At 38.3% G+C, this 20,668-nt stretch overlaps 1 protein-coding gene across 1 annotated transcript in view; it reads left to right on the top strand.

The window, feature by feature from the left end:
• kif15 (kinesin family member 15) overlaps positions 1 to 20,668 on the top strand; it is a 41,059-nt gene that overhangs the window by 3,493 nt on the left and 16,898 nt on the right. The window contains exons 7-29 of the mRNA XM_081355423.1: positions 1,040 to 1,219; positions 1,760 to 1,969; positions 2,686 to 2,811; positions 2,889 to 3,011; positions 3,096 to 3,228; positions 3,347 to 3,426; positions 3,736 to 3,933; positions 8,754 to 8,940; positions 9,651 to 9,792; positions 9,898 to 10,039; positions 10,118 to 10,300; positions 11,200 to 11,328; positions 11,408 to 11,513; positions 11,756 to 11,921; positions 13,794 to 13,944; positions 17,319 to 17,404; positions 17,693 to 17,771; positions 17,881 to 17,967; positions 18,868 to 18,972; positions 19,053 to 19,175; positions 19,289 to 19,435; positions 20,264 to 20,356; positions 20,451 to 20,615. Of these exons, the coding sequence (XP_081211549.1) occupies positions 1,040 to 1,219; positions 1,760 to 1,969; positions 2,686 to 2,811; positions 2,889 to 3,011; positions 3,096 to 3,228; positions 3,347 to 3,426; positions 3,736 to 3,933; positions 8,754 to 8,940; positions 9,651 to 9,792; positions 9,898 to 10,039; positions 10,118 to 10,300; positions 11,200 to 11,328; positions 11,408 to 11,513; positions 11,756 to 11,921; positions 13,794 to 13,944; positions 17,319 to 17,404; positions 17,693 to 17,771; positions 17,881 to 17,967; positions 18,868 to 18,972; positions 19,053 to 19,175; positions 19,289 to 19,435; positions 20,264 to 20,356; positions 20,451 to 20,615 (3,141 nt within the window). The remainder of the gene's footprint in view (positions 1 to 1,039; positions 1,220 to 1,759; positions 1,970 to 2,685; positions 2,812 to 2,888; positions 3,012 to 3,095; positions 3,229 to 3,346; positions 3,427 to 3,735; positions 3,934 to 8,753; positions 8,941 to 9,650; positions 9,793 to 9,897; positions 10,040 to 10,117; positions 10,301 to 11,199; positions 11,329 to 11,407; positions 11,514 to 11,755; positions 11,922 to 13,793; positions 13,945 to 17,318; positions 17,405 to 17,692; positions 17,772 to 17,880; positions 17,968 to 18,867; positions 18,973 to 19,052; positions 19,176 to 19,288; positions 19,436 to 20,263; positions 20,357 to 20,450; positions 20,616 to 20,668) is intronic.

Below are 20,668 nucleotides of genomic sequence, written 5' to 3'. Positions count from 1 at the left end.
ATATTTAGTTATTCTAGAATGTCTGTGTTCTTCCACTGAATTGGGCAGTACATCACAGTAAAATAGGGCTCTCTGATGTGGGATTTGTTCTGTGTGAAGAAAATTCGTAATTAGAGCTACGATGAACTTTGCTGTTGTCATGACAAGTGCATGTTCAATCAGCTTTTGTAGGAGAACAAAACAAAACATTTGATACATGTTGCAATACATTGTTGATACAACATTTCTTCTTCTCTTTCGCCCCTCAGTGTGTCATAATATGTATTTTAAATGTCTTATTAGTAGGGGTGTAACAATATATGGTGTCCAAACAATATATTGCAATAAAAAAATGCAACAATATGTACCGTCACGTGTGAAGTTAACCCAAAATTAAAATCACTGTGTGAGAAGTTCTCTGAAGTTTTCGTGTCAGTACTACATTAAAATACTGTATATAATGTTGAATATAATGTATAATAATGCAATGGGGGAATATTTGTGTGTCCTGATAATGCCAGATATCTTCTGTTACCAGTAAAAAGTGGCCTACATTATTTTAAATATATCTAGTCAGTGACAGAGTGCAAGCATATTCATCTAAAATAATTCTGTATTTTCAGCTTCAGAATCATGAATATTGTTATTCTGGAGTCTCTATTGTCCTGTGAATTGGGTTTCCAGCAACAAGTCCAAGCCTATTCATTAATTCCGAATTTCGCATTTGAATCAACAGTACATTTTTTGTTAACTTCTTATCATATGTCTTGGAGTATCGCAATAATACGTATCGTGGTATCGAATTGTGACACGAGGGTATTGTTACACCCCTAGAGTTATTAGTGTTCATTTGAACACGTCTGAAATGACCTCAGTGAACAACATGCTGATAAGGGCACTACAGAATAAAATAATTTTTCCAAGTGTTTTTTTATTCTTTTCCTTAATTATAGATTAGAAGTATTGACGTTTTTACATTTCTTAATCAGTGGGTACAGTAAATTATTTATTTGGTGTTGTGCTTTGTGGTGTTTATTAATTCTTTCTGTTTTCTGTGCAGTCTGGTGGGACGAAGAGCTTCCTCTGCAAGTGTTCGTTTATAGAGATCTACAACGAGCAGATTTATGACCTGTTGGACAGTGTGTCCACCAGCCTGTTCCTGCGTGAGGACATCAAGAGGGGCGTCTTTGTAGAAGGAGCTGTGGAGAAATACGCTGCATCTGCTGCAGAGGCCTATCAGGTCTCGCACATGTTGACCTTGAGTAGTTGTCAAAAAAACACACTAGTAACAGACCTTAATAGCTTTCAAGCCGCAAGACTTGGTTTGAAATATCCTACAGTGTGACGGCTGGATTCCATCTAACAGAATTCTACTCATCAAGTTGCTAATTCTATTTTTACTTAATTATGATGTATAACGATATTTTTAATGTATAATGAACAAACATTTTCTTTTTAAGAGCTGAATGTTCTTCAGGGTCCCTTTTCTTTTTTTTTTTTTTTTTTTTACCAATGACTTTTCCAGTCGTTCGATATTTACTGGATAAGACTTTTTATAAAATGTCTACCCGATAAAATATTTTAGAACTTTTGCACAACTAGAACAATTTACATTCTACATTTCATACAAATACCGTGGCTATTTAAATTTGATTAGGCAATCTCACATTTTCAGGTTTTCCCAAACTGTGGGAACCTGGTTGTATATTATCTTTATTTATACTATTTTGCCAGTTCTATTGTGACCTTGTGATGTGTTTCTGAATGTTTGTGTTTGCAGGTGTTGTCGATGGGATGGCGGAACCGGCGAGTGGCATCCACCTCAATGAACCGCGAATCCTCTCGTTCACATGCAGTGTTCACCATGACGTTGGAATCGAAGGAAACTGGACATGAAGTGGTCAACATCAGGACCTCTCAGCTCAACCTGGTGGATCTTGCCGGCTCAGAGAGACAGAGGGACACGCATTCAGAGGGTTCACGGCTCAAGGTGCTTATGTTGAACATTTACCTCTCAAAATACTTTAAAGCAGTGGTTGTCATACTGTTCAGTTTTCAAACAAAATAAGGGTTCAGGTTAAGAGGAATACATTATTGTTATTATTATTATAAATATTACTACACTGCAGTATTGTATTACAATAATATTCAACTTGAGTCTGTTTCAAATAAGTGCAAGTAATACTCTGTCACAGCTAATGTGGACTAAAAATCCACTTTCATGTAATTTAGTTTTCCCTTGATACACTGGCAACAGCAATATGAGGAAAGTTTTAATTCTACCTCAGTATGTCATAGGGACATCATGCAGTCCTAATGTAATTGACGAAATCAACTCATAACACTATGTTATAATTAATTTGTATAATGTTTCTGTTGCTTTAGTTCATTAACATGGCTGTGGTCATACATAAGTGTGCAGCCAAATTTATTTCGGTTTGTCAAGCAAAAGTAGCAATGTAGTCTTTCTTAGTGTGACAAAGTTAAGTATGAATTGTAAAAGTTAAGTACAAATCGTAAAAGTTAAGCTCTTTAAAGATATATTTAAGAAACTTTACACTAATTCAACTTTTAGATACTATTCAATTTTAGTGTTGATGTTGCCCACCAAATGAAAAGTTTTAAAACAACTGCTTTAAAGACATTCTGTTACTCCACTGTTATTACTTTAAAAATTAACTGTAACCTTTGATTTGTATGCTTTAGGAGGCAAGCAGCATAAACCGGTCACTGATGTGTCTCGGTCAGGTGATCATGGCCCTGATGGATGTCTCCAATGGGAAAAATCGTCATATTTGTTATAGAGACTCGAAACTGACCTTCCTGCTCAGGGTGAGGGTGCTTTGAGAACGTTACTCTGAATGAATGCAGATGATTGAATCTTGGCTGAATGCTGTTCATTTTGTCAGGACTCTCTGGGCGGAAATGCAAAGACGTACATCATCGCTAATGTTCATCCGGGTTCCAAGTGCTTTGGAGAGACGCTGTCCACTCTGCAATTCGCTCAGAGAGCCAAGCTCATCAAAAATAAGGTTGAACAGCAGAATTATTCATCCGATCTTCTCAGTATTCTTGAAGAGATGTGAAGACTGATCTGTGTGTTTGTGTCTCTGTAGGCTATGATAAATGAGGACACTCAGGGTAATGTCAGACAACTGCAAGCAGAAGTGAGAAAACTAAAGGAACAGCTTGCAAATGCTCTTTCTCAAGGGCGCGTTGTAGAGATTACGCCAACAGACCAGCAAACAGGTATACACACATTACAGAGCTCACACAGACAATCTATCTGCCTAGACATAGTGTCAGAAACTACAACTACTGTGAGCACATTCATTCATTATTTAAACTGGTGTTTGTGTTGCCGCAGACTCTGACCCTGAAGTTTCCTATAAGACACAGTTCATTCAGGCTATGAGCTTTTGGAAGAAAGGACAGGAGGAGAAGAAGGTGCTTTTTATTGATTTCATTATTATTATTATATTTTTTTTATTGAGAACTTATAATCTGTGCCCATGATTTAGTAATGGTACACAATGGTACGCACCAAAAAAATTAGGAAATCAATCATTTTAATATAAAAATTAAAAGTAATTAAAATATATACAGTATATATGCCCCAAAATGTAAATTCTGTAATTTACTCACCGTCATGTTTGACTTCAGCTATAAACACTTTTTTTCTATTATGAGTTTGCGTTTTCTTCCCATTATGCTCAGTCTTAACCACAGTCGCCTCTGCTGCTGTCTTTCTTACAGGCTCTAAAGCAGAAAGTGTCTCAGCTGGAAGCTGCCTGGGCTCAGAAGGAGAAATTTATCCAGTCAAACCGCATGATCATGAAGTTCAGAGATGATTACATCGCTCAGCTAAAGAAAGAACTTCAGACAGGCCAGAGATCAGATCCTGAGCAGCTGAACCAGGAGCTGCAGGAAGAGATCCGTCTGCTTCGAGATCAGGTAGACACACTTAAATTCAATAAGGTAGACAGTAGGGCTGTGCTCAGAATATCGATACAACGATACATCGTCATGAACTCCTGACGATGCGCGTATCGATACAGCAGCTTCCGTATCGATACTGTTGTGCTTATGTAGCCAAATCAGGGCTCGAATTTCGGCGCGGGTATTGCGCATAATTTTAATCATTCCTGCACTTTAGCATGTAGATTGTATGAGTAAATTAATCCACCAGGGACGTCACTAGAATTAGAAGAAAGGGGGGGCTTAGCCCCCAGGGTACACTTTACAGGTTTTTTCCTGGTTCAAAACGAGGCGGACGTGGTAAAATCCTAATAATGTATTTTAATAATAAGGTAATTAAATTTGTATTTTTTGTATATCATCATATAGCCTGGTGTGTTTCTCACACTATTTTTGTTGGTGTAGCTTGGTACCTCTAGGGGGGTCCGGGGGCATGCCCCCCCGGAAGAAAATTTTGTACATTTTAAAGATAAATTCATTAATCTGGTGCAGTCTTTGAGTCACCCGAATCCACTATTAAAAATAAATAATCCACCCGCAAACCGCCTATATTCTCTGATTTAGATATCTGCATCTGATCATCACATTACAATTATTCAAATTCTCAGTGTTAAGCATGATAATATGGTAACATATCACCATGAAGGCTGATTTAAAATGAACATTTATTTAAAATAAAAATTCTTCTTTTGGCAAAATTACATTTCCTTAATAGCCCAAACAGAGGCTTTACTCCCTTCAAACTTAAATCGTCAATGTTTCATTTCATCACTGTTTGAAAACACTCCTTTATAAAGGGCATTTTTCCCTAATTTTATTAAATGTTTGCTCCATCTTTCATTTCAAATTCTTAAATTTGATCAATATATTCAATTAAAATAATAAGACAGGCTGTTAGTTATACCAATCAAATTAAATAATTTACATTGAAAAATTATAACTGTATTAAATGAGATTATTTTAAATATTTTTGAATATACAAATAAGGAATGTTGAAAAGAATGATACTTTATTAGACTAAACCGCCAGTAGGAGGCGCCAGGCGACAGTCTTAATGAGCGAGTCATTGAGTCATTCATTCAAACGATTCGTTCAAAAGGCTGATTTATTCAGAATGAGGCAGTTTATGAATGGATAATTGAATCTTTGACTCAATAGATTCGTTCAAAACGCTGAATCATTCATTAATGAAACACGGCTGAGTTTGCTGTGAGATGCGCTATGGTTCTGTTGTTTGGAACTATTTTCGCTGATGCTGAAACAGAACAAAAACAGTCATTGCATGTAAGTGACTTAATTTTAATTATTTGTTTATTGAACTGTTATGAAATCAGTCTCGGTTTCAATCTTGATGGCATTCAGGAAAACAGCTCTCTGGTCATGTGTAGCCTAGGCTATATATTGTTTCTTAACTATAGCCTATGTTATAAATAACAGCGCGAGCCTCAACAGCGCAACTTTGTTACCGTGGGCATAGATAGGCTATCTATGACCGTCAGTAGCCTACATTATAGGGCTATCAATCGCCACTTACATTAAATGAAATAAAACAGAATCTTCCTCACGTTTTCGGTGATTCCCTAGTTTTTTTATTTTTTTATTAAAAATTGTTTTAATCAGGGCATTTATCCGGATGGGCTACAATTCTCTCTCACTTTCTCCCTTCAAAAAAGAAAAAAAATCGGTATTGTCGAGTCCTTGTTTTCGATATGTTCGATGTTTGCCTTGATTGGTTTTCCCTGAAGAGAATTGCGTTATTGAAAACGAAAGTAGAGTGATGCACGTTTCATTGTGTTTTACCGTGATGAGGGGGGGAGGGGTGCATAGCAAGTTCAACTTCAGGCTAGACTAGAGTAACGACGAGACGAGATGAATCCTCCAGTTTCTTGCAGCGCTCCGGTCTGCAACGCTCTGAAAGCTGCCACAGTTCACACCAATGCAACGAGACGGTGCGGTGCATCATCTTTATAGCACAACGACTCTTTGTACTTCAGTCCAACTTCCGACTTTTCGGCTATTTTTTATAGCTGTATATATCATTTGTTCCGTCTAAATATGAATGAGGATACGGTTATTGATAAATCGAATTGTTATTGTTGTTCTTATTTTGATTTAGGGGGGCTTAGGAACATTTTGGGGTAGCTTCAGCCCCCCTAAAATAGGCCTAACGACGTCCCTGTAATCCACACAGACTATACAATCAGATCAGTCAATTTAAAACTTCACAAAGAGCGGCCTTGTTTGTACTTTCGCCTGGCTCCGCAGCGCAAGTCTCCGCTGCCTGCACGCGCACCTCCCCAAACGGACGAGGCGTTTATACTCGACGCGCTCACAAACAGATTGCGAGTAACAAAAGTTATTTTTCGCGGATTATATCACTTTAACAAACAAAAACACGCGAAATTATGTCAAACATTTCGGTCTTGTTGAGTATCCTCTAAACACAGTCGGTTATGTCTTCAGCATAAACGCATGATGGGACAGTATAATGAAATCAGGATCCGTGCACTAGCTCTTAAAGGGACAGAAGCCATATATTTCTGTCATTTAATATTGTTGTCAAAACAACAAAAGATAGTTTTAATTTGAAGAATTTGGATTAATAGCATATGTATTTAATTTAATCAGGACTAAAATACTACTGTTTTATTTTGCATTTGATTACTTTATTCAGTTTCTAGTATTTCTGAATACTAGTGCTAGACCTATTCAAAAAGTTTTCTCTTTATTGGTAGGCTATCTTTATTCTATTGTATTTATTTGCGCTACTGAAGGAAAAGCCATTTTAAGCTTTTTTGTGACAAGTTTTTTATTTCATTTAACTCTTCGTTTTTTATGACAAAAACTAAATGGTTTTTCAGTGATCACAACTGTTATAACACTGGTTATAAAATAAACATATATTACTGTTACTAAACTCTGAAATTCCAAATTGATCCATATCGTGATACGTATCGTATCGTGGCTTTAGTATCGTGATGCGTATCGTGACATTGTTGGTGATACACAGCCCTAGTAGACAGACTGCATAACAGTGGTGCTTGAGTCAACAGCATAGCCCAGAATGATAGCTTGGATCAGCATGCTCCAACAGTCAAAGCGGAGTGGAAAAATGAAATGAACAGAACATTACAGAAATCTTCCGATTTCAATATTTAGGCATGTGCTGATATTAGGTATCTACATTTTATTAGACTGATAATAAAAAAGCTCTTTTACACTAAACACAAATTTCTGGCACAAATACGAATAAGATTGTGAAACAATGGATTCCTAGGATTCTGAGCAGAACCAGAAAATATGAACATATCAGGTCTTTACACTGGCCCCCAGTTAGATTTATGATTGATTTTAAAGTATTATTACTGGTATATAAATCATTCAATGGCCTAGGACCTCAATACATTGCAGATTTGCTCACTGAATATAAACCCAACAGATCACTCAGATCATTAGGATCACATCAGCTAGAAATACCAAGGGTTCACTCTAAGCATGGCGAGTCCGCTTTTAGCTATTATGCCAGCGCAGCTTGAACCAGCTTCCAGAAGAGATCAGATGTGCTCCTACAGTAGTCACATTCAAATCCAGACTCAAAACACATCTGTTTAGCTGTGTATTTACTGAATGAGCACTGTGCCGCTGTTCGTCCGACTGTTTGTACTGTACTGTATTTTATTTAATTTTTCTAAACTGTTTTAATTATTCTTATTTCTTTTTATTATTTTAATTTCTTCTATGTTAAGCACCTTGGATTGACATTGTGTATGAAATGCGCTATATAAATAAACTTGCCTTGCCTTCTAGTATGGAGACACTTATGTCTGCCCACCAATGTTTTTTAGGGGTTTTTTTGTTTTGTTTTTTTAGATTTTTTACTTTACTGTCAACAAAATGTTCCAGTCAGTATTTTGTTACAGTACTTTGTTATTCACTGGGGCATTTTGGGGGGAAAGAGCCGACTTTGGGGTTCAAACGTGCTCGGGCATGGTTCAGAACGCCTACAATGAGTACACTCTAAGTCTGGTTCGTTTTACTAGTGGGATCACACCGACTGTGCCCAGTAAACCGTCCCTGGCCCGCTTGGAAGAGTTGGGCCAGAGCACAATTCGGTTGGACACAGGCGCACATGGAATCAAAGCGCACAGGTACACATGTAGTGTGAATTGAATTGTAAATTAATGGTTTATGTTCTATCTGTAATTCATTGAATGAACTGGTGTTTAACACCTTTAATGCCTTTCAGTTTTGGTGCTGACCTGCTAATATATTCCTAGTCAAGTCAAGTCACCTTCATTTATATAGCGCTTTTTACAATTTTTCAAAGCAGCTTTACAGAGATAATAGGAAATTACCGTAACAGATTGTTTAGGCTTTACAACAGCTCTAGGATAAAGTTATTGTCCAGCTAAAGTTAGTTTTGATTGATTGATTCACTTCTGTTGCGAAGATCATTAGTTAAAAACTGAGGGGCCGCGAACAACACCGTTCTAACAGGAAAACCCTTAACGCGCTCCGGCCACCCATCCGCACAAAACAGTGCCTGGTGTCTCAAGAACGCACTCCCTGAAATAGTTTCGAAGGTGCAAACGATTATCCATTATCTCTGCGCAAACCTCAAAAAACGCAAACCCGCGAAAACGCAGACGTCGCACACATGCGCATTACGTGCTCAGTCCAAAGGTATGCGCTTTGAATATATATGTGCGCAGGCATGTAGTCCTTCTCTAGTCAATTCTAGTTGTAGTTATACAACTATGCAAACATTTTCTAAAAAATATTTTTCTTTTTGTCAGGTGGAACACCACCCACGGATGATGCGGTATGCAGCGGAGAACTGCGCCCTGCGTGAGGAGAATCGAGCCCTGCGCGCTCTGGATTCTGTCAGATCTGCCGTTGAGACCAAGGTTCAGTCGTTAACTGCGCTGGAGAAAAACTTCCTAGAGCTGCTGGAAGCTCAGAGACCAGAGGAAACCACAGGAGGTGAAGAACTCGAACCTCCGTTTTAACTGTTTGCCACAGTCGTTAGGCAGATATGTATAAAGTAGGGTTGTCAAAGTTGAACACGCATGATTTAATTAAACATTAAGAACATTGTAGCTGAAGCTACTTCTCTCTGGCCCTCTTCACAGCTGGGATTAAGATGCATTTTGGTCGATCGGTGGACGATGCTAAATACAGGTGTAAACAGGATCTAAAACATTTTGAGCTTGCTTACTTTCGACCACTTCCAGAGGTAGCTGAAAACGCATTCGACCAGATTGCTTTAGTAGTGTAAACGATCATGTGGTTGAACGCATTCAAATGGTCACAAAAGACGCCGACTCTCCACATTCAGACCTAATGCGTAAACATTATGGGAAGCGCACTAGCCAGATGAGATTTAAACTCTGTCGGCTGAAGACCCAAGTTTGGTTTGAAGACGAAAAATGTACCAAGCACAATGTTCTCTCACCATTCCTGATTTCTAACACACACCCTAGTTATGATGTACTCATTATATAATTATATTATTTTTGTATTTTTTTAACAAACAAAGGTACCTTTCACTACAAAAAAGAGATTAACTACGATTAAAAATTTCAATTAATAGCTTTACAGTAAAGTCAACATAAAAGTTGACTTTTGCAAAGCTCTTTAAATGTGAAGCATGAGGAGATCACTTAGACTCTTGTAACTGCCTTGATTATTAGCTCCTCCCATCTACTCCACCCCTGTCACCATGGAGACGCTGTCATCAGTTTCCATGGAGAGAATGAAGGTGCAGCTGCTGCAGAAACAGTCAGAGCTCACAGCAACAATTCAAGCCTTTGAGGAGTTTAAGGAGGTCAACAAGTATGTTCATGTCTCATTCATGTGTCTCTTCCCAAATACTTGCAGAGTCCTTGGTGGCTGAAAATTTGATCATTCTGACAAGTGTGTCAACATTATACTCTTCAGAAAACAGGTAGCTGAGCTGGAATCTGAGAAACGCTATCTGGAGAAGTCCAACAAACACCTTGAGAATATCCTCGAGGCCACTAAAGCCTACAGCAAACAGGAAGTGTCTCAACTCAACAAGATTCATGCTGAGACCATTAAGGTAGGGAGACTTTAAGTTGGTCTGTTTTAAAATGATTTCAAATTGAAATGTCTTATAATGGCTGCTGTTGCTCCTCAGATCTTGACTACGCCCACAAAAGGCTATAACTTGCGAAATCGACTGGTGCCGTTGTCTAGCCCAGAGCATCTGAATGGACAGGCCGAGGATATGGACGTTGACGATATCCAGAGTGAACCGCCGCCCCCTGAGATGAACGAGTTAGCCTGTGAAGCGCTCACTGAAGAGCTCAAGCAAATGCAGGTGCTCACAAAGAACCTTACTTTTTAATCTGTTTTAAGGGTTGTTTTGCAGTTTCAAAGCAGCATACTAGGACTGCCCCCGACTGAAGATGTCTCTAGTCGACTAGTCGTTAATTTAAGTCATTAGTTGACTAATCACGATTATATTAATTTAAAGGTATAGTTCACCCAAAAAATGTAATTCTGTCATCATTTACTCGCCCTCAAGTTGTTCCAGACCTGTATGAATGTATTTATTCTGCTGAACACAAAAGAAGCTTTTTGAAGAATATTGGTAACCAAACAGTTAATGGACCCCATTGACTTCCATAGTATGGAAAAAGTAAAAGGCCTCCATGTCATGCAGTAAAGCATGCTAATACTTTGGCTTCCTCACTCCGCACAAACACTTGGATATGCACCTAATAATTGCGCACATTTATCTAGGTTAACGTTAGAGCGAGCGGCCATGTAAAGTTGCTACTTACATGTTTCAAATGATAAGGCATATTTGAGGTCGATGGATGATAGGCAAACGTTTGGATTCTTTCCCCGACATACTGTAATTACCACAAGGACCCGCTGTTAACGATCTGTCCCTCACGGACTTCGCCACCTCGTGTGCAGGTTTTTTTTTTTTCTGCAACTAACCGACTAATAATGTTTTGGTCGACTAAGCCTCTTCTCATCGACTAGCGTTTAGTCGACTATTAGGGGGCAGCCCTACAGATTACCATCAAATTACTGTACAAGAGCTATTTTTGCATTCTTACAGTGTGGAAATCATCAGTGCATGTTCTAGAAAAAAAAAATCATAATATTGCATAAAATGTTGATCATATGATTTGATTACTGAAATTAATATTAGTTTACTGTAGATTGTGGGAATCTGTTTAAACTTTCTTATTGGTTTGGTTTCAGGAACATGCTCTTGGTGTTCAGGGCCAGTTAGACGAGGAGGAAGCCAAGAACAGAAAACTGCTTCAGCAAATCAGCAAGTTGGAAGAACAGGTCACCAAAGCCACTGAGAAGTCCAGTCGTACAGAGGAGGTGTGTTTGTAATAGTGTTCAGTTTTTCTGGTGTTCTGTTTCTTGTGCAAATGGGTTTGATGATGCTCTCTAACCGTAGTTGTTCAGTGCTGAGCGACACTCCCTGCTGGAAAAAGAGGATCATCTGCAGGAGAAAATCAGTACCCTTGAACAGCAGCTGGAAGATGAGAAGAGAGAGATGGATGGTGAGTCTTAGTGGTTCAGATGCTTAACTCCTTGTCACATGGGTTCCCAAACTTTTTTTAATGCTGGGACCCACCTTGAAGAAATAATGACTTGGAACTTGCAGCTCAGTAAGTGAGTAATATGTTGAATTAGTAGCCAATATGATGGATTCTGTGAGTTTGTCAACCTCTTTTAGGCTCCTAAAATGAACCAAGTGTACAAAATTATGAATCGGTCTGTGATTGCTGTGACCTCTCTGCAGTGCTTCGGGTGGAGGTGCGAGATCTGCGTGTTGTCCTTCAGTCTTCTGATAAAGAGCTGGAGACCACGCGGACAGAACTGCAGCAGCAGAGAGCAGAACACGAGAGAGAGACGACACAGCTGTCCAACAGCCTGATCAGCACACAGCTGCAGCTGGACACCGTCAAGTACAAACACACCGTTCACATCAAATACACTGCCAGCCACAAGTTTGAACACACCTCCGCCTTATTTACTATTGTTCTAAAAATTTTATATATAATTGAAATCAAGGAATTATGCAGTAAATTAACCAAATCAAAACTATCCAAAAGTAGCCTTAAACAAAAAAAAAACTGAACTTGTTAAATGCTCTATCGGTTAATAAACAAAACTGGATTAATAAACAGAGCTACTTCTCCAAATCAGCCAGTGTTAGTTTAATACATTTTATTTTAAGCTGAAGCCTTTATATCAAAAGTTTTCAAACTTTTGACTGGTAGTGTAAATTAAACTAAAACATACTCTATAGAAACTGTCTCTCTGAGAGTTGAATTAATCTCCTTCAGATTATAATTGTACTCAGCCTGTCTGTCTCTGAGGTTTTGAATGATGCCCAGTGTAACCTGTCTATCTCAAATTAGGTCACAGACCGTAAAAGAAAAGCAGCTTTACATTTTCATGTGTTAAAAGTCTCATGTATTCTGTATGAGGGGGAAAAAATAGTGAGCATATTATTATAAATTAAAATATAATAAAAACGATTTATTTTTATTTGGCATTCTATTAAAAACAAAGGTTTTGCGGTAGTGCTCAGTGCCCTTCTCATAGGTGTTTCATTTGTAGTTGATTTTCACCTTATTTGGTGACAATTCAAGATTGCAGGCAGATTTACTTTATTTTATTTTTAAGATAAAAATATTAATTGCTGTTAAGATTACATTAATATTAAAGGGTTAGTTCACCCAAAAATGAAAATTCTGTTATTGATCACTTGCCCTCGTGTCGTTCCAAACTCCTAAGACATTTGTTCATCTTCGTAATACAAATGAAGATCTTTTTAATGAAATCGGAGAGCTTTCAAAACATCAAACAGGGGGGCCACTAGTTTCTCATAACTCTTCTCCTCAGCGTCGTCGATGTTTGAGCCGGCGTGAGCTCACTAACTTCCAAATGCTCAGCCCTCTGACTCCTCCGTTTTTTCACTCGCTGTGTTTGTCCTCTGCATATGCCATGGCCACAACGTCGCTTGCTCTTTTAGAAATTTGCGTCTCTTAGGCGCCCGCCGGAGAGCGCAGGGAAACAGCGCGACAGCTCACCGCGATGAATTCCGCTGGTTGAAGAGCGCGCTGGTCTGGTGCAGTCTGCTGGCTCTGTTTTCTCTGCGAAGAAGGTGAAGGCTTTGAGTAGAGTTGTTCTGCAAGGTCCGTAGATCGTCGCTGAAGGAGATAAATCTGAATCTATGGTGAAACGAGCGTCTTTTATAGGCAGATGCCCCGCCAATTCTGGTGGAGTCTGCACTCAGCTTGGCAAGCTGTGCACCGATTGGTTCGCGCAGTTATGCCGCTCTGTGCTTTCGGTTGATCAATCTCATGATGATAGCTGGTTTGTCGCTGTCATTTCTCCGGGGCAGAGGGTGACATGCCTCAATGTTATAGGAGTCCATTTAAATTCCTTTGGATTGAAGAAAGGTAACCACCTGTTCCAATATGAACTGCCATAGGTTCGTGCAGTTACCACTGACCAGCCAATAAGCTTGCGAGTAGCATCTGCACTATTATGGCTGTGCAGTAGCACTGCGTTATTATACAAAAAGGTTTCAGTATTCGGAGAAAAAGGAGTTTTCTCCATAGCGTATAGCTACGCAATACGACTGACCGTTCGAAAGGGAACATGCTGTGTAGATCAGAGGTTTGATTACCGGGGTGTTCAGATTGATGTTTTTTACCTGTGATGTTGTAACCTGTCTCTCTGTCTCAGAAAACATTTATACCCAGTATAACTTGTCTGTCTTAATTACACTCAATATGTAATCAATATAATCTGTTTGTCTGTCTCAGGTTGGAGTGGGAGCAGGTGTTGGAAAAACAGCGTGTTCTTCAGGACACGTATGACACACTGCAGGCTGAGTTTCAGTTTGAGTTGGATCAGCACACACAGCAGATGGAGCTCAAGCGCCGAGAGTGTTCAGAAATGCAAATCAAGATTAATGTCAGTATTCATTCACATACTCACACAGTTTTAGTTTTCACTTAAGGGCTTTTCACCCTGTGCCTAACCCTGCGATATTGCCGTTCTAAACACAGCTTTTATGAAACCCTGTCCTAGAGCAGGGTTAACACCGCTTTTGCACTGTTAACTCCACAATGTGGTGCCAAACTGGTGCAGTGTTAGAATGTTAAGGCTAAGCCTAACAGACACCCACTTTGCATTCCTCATATTTACATTCTTCAGACAGTCACAAAGTCACTGCTTGTTGAATAAAAAGTTTCGGTGTTTGAGGGGAAAAAATTTCAAATGGTGACACAAAATACATCTACTGGACTTAAGAAATGTATTCTTACTTTTTATAGTCTGAAAAAGTCCATTCAGGTAAAACTTGATATATTCAGAAATATATAAAATGAAGATGTGCAGCGCTAGAGCCTTTATGTACAGTGTACAGCAGCTATCACACTGTAGCCCACTGAAGCTAAGCAGCGTTGAGTCTGGTCTCAGTACCTGGATGGGAGACTCCTGGGAAAACTAGGTTGCTGCTGGTGAGGCCAGCAGGGGGCACTCACTCTGGTCTGTGTGGGTCCTAATGGCCCAGTATATTGACTATACTGAAACAAGCACTGTCCTTTGCATGAGACTTTAAACCGAGGTCCTGACTCTCTGTGGTCATTAAAAATCCCAGAATGTCCTTAAAAAAAAAAGGTTTAGGGGTGTAACCCTGGCATCCTGGCCAAATTTGCCCATTAGCCTCCTAATCATCCCCATATATACTGATTGGCTTCATCACTCTGTCTCCTCTCCACCAATAAGCCGGTTTGTTGTGGGTAGGGGTGGAACGGTTCACAAAATCCTCGGTTCGGTTTGTATCACGGCTTGTGGTCACGATTTTCGGTTAGATACAGTAAACATTGTTAATGTTTTTTTTTTGTTTGTTTTTTTTTTTTTTTTTACACTTTAGAAATACCATACATCAGCATAACATATATAGCCTTAAAATCTACCATTTACAGTATTTAAAAAATAAGTTATTCTCAAGGTCACGTACTCAAAACAACTGAAAGAATGAGGCAGCTTGATTTTAGGAATAGACACGTTATTGTGACAATCATAAATTAAATCTGAGATTCTAATACAGCAAGAGGGGAGATTGTTAATTTCAACAGGCTTTTCATTTATTTGTCAAAAAAAGTTTACAACCTTAAACAAATTGTAGCTGAGAACAAAAACACTTATTGTCAAATTTGTCTGTGTGAGTTTGCATATCATTTTGTCTTTTTATAGCCGTACTGAAAGCAACAATTCACCTCGGATCTTCTAAATAAATAAAAGTGAACAAGAACGTTCAAACTGTCAACTCATTGTTAACAGACAAGTGTATTCTATGAAAACGATTGTTTCAATAACACCTCAACAACTTTAATAGTGTTAAAATGGTGTAATATTCATGAACTTGATTATGTACTTATCCATTTAGTTGAGAGTGCCGGGAGCTTGCCTAGAGAGCCCACTCACTCACGCTCTTCTGATTGGCTGTGATTCTTTGATTGACTACATCTCGTCCCATAGTTGCATCGCGTCTGGTGTGGACAGTCAAATTATTTGTCTCTGGAATCTTATTGCATCGCGTCTGGTTAGGACACGGTGTAACAATCGCCTCTGTACCAAATTATACAAAATTTAAAAAACACGTTACGCTGTGCATGGCTGGACCCGAACAATACACACGTGTCTCTTACCGTGACAAGTGAATTGAACGGTTCAGATTTGTTTTCATGAACTGTTCTACCCCTAGTTGAGGGCATTCTGGTGCAGTCTGGCTGCTGTCACATCATCATCCAGGTGGTGCTGCACATTAGTGGTGGTTGAGGAGATTCCCCCCCTTCCATATATAAAGCTATTTGAGTACTAGGGGTGGGGGAAAAAATCGATTCTTAGATGAATCGCGATTCGGGACGTGGACGATTCTGAATCGATTCACAAATGTCAAAAATCGATTTTCTAAAAAAAAAAAAAAATTCTAATAACGTAACATTGACGGAACGCAAAAGGCGGAACTCTGAAGCGGACGTGCACGTGCGCGGACAGTCTGTGGCGTGCACATAACAGAGACGCGCACATAACGGACGCATGATGGCTATAAGCGCCAAATGTGCAATGCCAGTCACAAAAAGTTACATTTTGACTGTAAGTTACTCTCTGCAGATGTTCATTCACTTTCTTTGTATAAGCTGTTTTTGATTGTGGTATACAGCAAACATTTCAAGTCATAACTCTTTATTATTTAGTTGTGTACTATAAGTCAAGAGCGACTTTGTATGTTACTAATTATTCAGAATATGCATAAGTCCACAAGCATTATACGTTATGATAGCTTCTGGTACATAATTCTATATTTTTGAACGAAAACTGTTTGTGAATTTGCTACAGCAAAATGTTTTTTTTTTAGTATGAAGGATTATATTGCTAATTGGAAATAACAAGAGGATGTTGGTTAGAAGTCTATTATTAAATGCTGCTACTATGCTAGAGATTCAGAATATGCTGAAGTTTGTATTAATTTACTACAAGTATGCTGCTAGTACAAGCACACATTTATTTTCCTGTTGGTTCTCAGCAATGTTGGGACATATGCTGGCAAATGTAACCTTACAGTTGACTTGCCAAATCACTTCCATTTGTTTTATTAATAAAATTAATATAGGAAGTATTAGAAGTAAGTTCGTTATGGGTCATCATAAATACTTTGCTTTAAAAGTACCAAGTAAAAACATTTTTTCAATGTTTTTGATGAAAGGCACTTCCCTGAGAATTGAACTTAATAAATGTGAAAAAGACACTTTAATGTCTGTCATTATGTTTGTCATTCTGTATAGCAAAGCAGATGAGAGTAGATCATGATCAGAAACCTGATTAGAAATCATTATGAATAAAATCGAATTGTTTTGAATCGAAAATCTTTTTGAATCGAAAATCGATTTTGAATCGAATCGTGGCCTCAAGAATCGGAATCGAATCGAATCGTGAGATGGTAGAAGATTCCCACCCCTATTGAGTACCCAGAAAAGCCCTATATAAATGTAACTAATCAATTTGCTAATTACAGTATGAAATGTCTTATGAATACCCAATTAACCCAGAATAAATTATGACGCAGTGTGAAGCAGTCTAAATCAGAATAATTCATGGTTAACTATTACAAGTATGTAAAGCCCTATACTGTTCATGTTTATTATACAGGTTTACTAGTGGTTCAAACATGCTTGGTTGAATGATTTTTAGGTCAGATGTCTATATTTCATTTTATTGTGTGGTTGAAGGCATAGCTATTATCAAAACATTGACCGTATAGTATGGTTTTTTTTTTGTAGGAGTTGCAGCATACTCTTCAGGAGGAGAAAGAGCAGAACAACAGTGTGAGATCCCAGCTGACCGCACACCAAGAGAGTGTGTCCAAGTGAGTGAAAGAGACATGAAAACATCTGTCAAAACCCCGCCTTATTATTTGATGTATCTGATTTTGGTATTAGATATTATAGAGGAAGCGTGTAAATTATGGACTTGTTGATATAACTCTATATAGTTATAGTTTTGTTGTTGTAGTTTTCCTCCATCTTTTCTTGCGTGCATAAGTGTCTAAATACTTTTGGGGTGTGTGTGTGTGGAGAGAGCCAGAGAGAAATGAATGCACTTATAATTTGCATTATGTGCACCTATAGAAGTTTTGATGTTGAGTGTTTTTCAGAGAGCTTGTGCAGTCTGTAGAAGAGAATTCTTCACTGAAGAAACACATCACTGACCTGACAAACAAAAATCAACAACAGGTATGTGTGTCCATTAACAATTTTAGTCTTTTGTTATTTGTATGATGATGTTCTGATGCTGTATTACATGACCTCTACATGTCTGTTTGGTTCTGATGTGTCTGTGCAGTGTGATGAGATCAGTGCTCTACAGCAGAGTGTGTGTTCAGCCAACATGACTATCAACAGCCTCAAGCAGAAGATAGAACAGGACAAAGTGAGAATGCAATACACTGATCACAAAAAGCAGGAATCTTTCACTCACTATAAAAATGTCTATAAAAAAAAGGTTAGGTTATATAACCTTAGTTTATGCATTGGTATCAATAAAAAAAACGAAAAAAACGGTATAAAATGTATTTAATGCTATATTAAATGTTAATGGTTATAACTTAATGTTATTATTTAACATGTTTAATGTCAATGCAAATGTGGAATGTGGTATATGTCGAAATTAACATTAATGGAACAAGACAAAACACACTTAAGGTTTCAGTAAAATACTCAAATTTACACTCTGAAAACAGCTGGAAAAACTGATCTCAAAGTCAGCATGAAACTCAAGTTGCAATAGACTTTTCTTATCTATTGTGACAGACATCCAAGTGAAACGGGTTCTCAAACAAGAAAAAATGTAAGGTGGGACATGTACTACATTAACTACGATTTACATGGATAAATAATAAAAAAAAAAATACTGCAATAGGCCTATTCCATTAAAAATAAGAATTGTCAATTTTGATTTCAAATGTGACTTTAAAGTGTGTTCATGGTAAACCATAAACAAAAGCAACTTATGATTGCTGTCATTAGGTTGAATACTGAAAATATCATGATTCGTGCAATTAGTTGTTTGCTGTGTATGATCTTATAGGTTTCTGATATTGGTGTTTATATTGAGGTTAATCTAAATATACATGTAACTGCAATTAAATGTGTTTATATGTATTTAAGATCTATTTTGAAAACAAGTCAAGATAACATTTTATCTATAATTCTTATTGTAACATATGTTTTAATGAAAAACAAGACTAAGACGGACTGAATAACTATAGGATTTAGTTTTTCCTCTGCTATGTTATGACTGGGGTTTCACTATGTGTGTGTTTGTGTGCAGGATGTGGTGCTGGAGTTTATGCAGGAGACCAGAGAGCTTCGGAGTGAGGTGGCTGAGAGAGATCAGACTGTGTGTTTGCTGCGAGGAGAGATCGCTGACATCAGTGTGAGTTGCCCTATCCATACCCTACATGCTCATAATGCTTTAGGTAAGTTGTATTGATATATTAAGTGTTGTACCTGCAGGGGAAGTACAGCACAGTTTGTACTGAGAAAGAGCAGATGAAAGAGAACATCACACAAATGCAGAACGAACTACAGGAGCTGCGAGAAGCTTCAGAGAGGCGTCTTGCTTCTGACCGTGTAGAGGTATGTGTGTAATGGTTTACGTTTTGCTTCTGACAGTGTTGGGGTATGTGTGTAACTGGGTTAAGTTTTAACATTTTGTCACAAGCCGAAACTGAAGTAAGTGTGTGTCACAGCTGGAGCTGCTGCAGGAAGATATGTCCTATGCTACTGATGAGATGGAGAGACTCAGTAAAGTGGTGGAGGAACAAGCTGCTTTATTGGAGAGGTCAAGGACTCTGAACACAGAGAAAGAGAACAATATAAACACCCTAGAGGAACAGGTACTGCCCCTTCTGCGTTCTACCTCAGTTCATGCTGCAGTTTTTAAATCAAATATGTAGGAGTTAATGTAGAGTCCACCTGGCATTTAGTCATTATCGATGGCTCTCTGCGATACTTGATTCTGATTGAACAGTCAAATATTTTTGAATAATGAACTCTAAACCAGTGGTTCTCAACTGGTGTGTTGCAAACCAAAAATGGGTCTCGGAATTGTTCTGATGTGTCTTAGACTGCAGGCAAACAGTGTGAAATCCAATTATTAAAATGCAATATATAATCAAGTATAGGTAGGATAACAGTATTCATCAACTTTCAAAAGTGTGGAGAAAATGCTTCTCGAACTCAGACCACCTCCTACAGGTAGTCTCAAGTTCGATTCCATGATGCGCTCCTAGGTGCTCATTACAACTTTTAAATTACCAATTTTTCATGCAAACCATGCCCTATTTCGAGCTGCCAGTGTGAAAGGACTCGGTAACAATTTAGTTTAGGGTCTAATTCTCACTATTAACTAGTTGCTTCTCAGCATGCATATTACTATGACATTGCCTGTTTATTAGTACTTATAAAGCACATATTAATGCCTTATTCTGCATGACCATTTTCTACATGCCTTACTCTTAAACTTAACAACTACCTTACTAACTAATAAGCAGTAAAAGTTTTTTGAGGCAAAAGTCGTAGTTAATAGTTAGTTAATAGTGAGAATTGGACCATAATCTAAAGTGTGACCAAGTACCCTTAGTACAAGCTTGTTGAATCAGACAAACGTCCACAATATGCATGAAAACATAACAGAATGATTTCTGGTGCACACACATTCACAGGTGAAACAGCTGAATGATCAGATTAACCTTCTGAGAGTGAGAGAGTCTGTCAATCAACCTCCAGCTGCTGCCACACCCAAAGGAAAAATACAGGTGTGTATGAGAGAGAGAGAGTGCTTGCTCTTGATTGTGATGAAAGAGTCAATTTAAAAATGAAGCCTTTGTTAAACATTGTCTGTTTTTTCAGACACCCCAAACCCCCGGTGGCTTTAGCTCGAGTCTGTCTCAGGTGCTGGAGAGTCAAGAGAGAGAGCTGGAGAGTCGACGCTCTTCAATGATCACCATGGAGGTTCTGCTGAAGGAACTCAACGCAGAGCGCACAGCCAAGAACCAAGAGATCGTCAGATTAAAGGTTATGCTCATGCACACGCACAGTTCCCACTTCAGTTACAGCTGTTACAGTTA

The sequence above is a fragment of the Scardinius erythrophthalmus genome (assembly GCF_964197995.2).
Source record: "Scardinius erythrophthalmus genome assembly, chromosome: 24".
Lineage (NCBI taxonomy): Eukaryota > Metazoa > Chordata > Actinopteri > Cypriniformes > Leuciscidae > Scardinius > Scardinius erythrophthalmus.
This window is presented reverse-complemented; position numbering and strand designations above follow the sequence as displayed.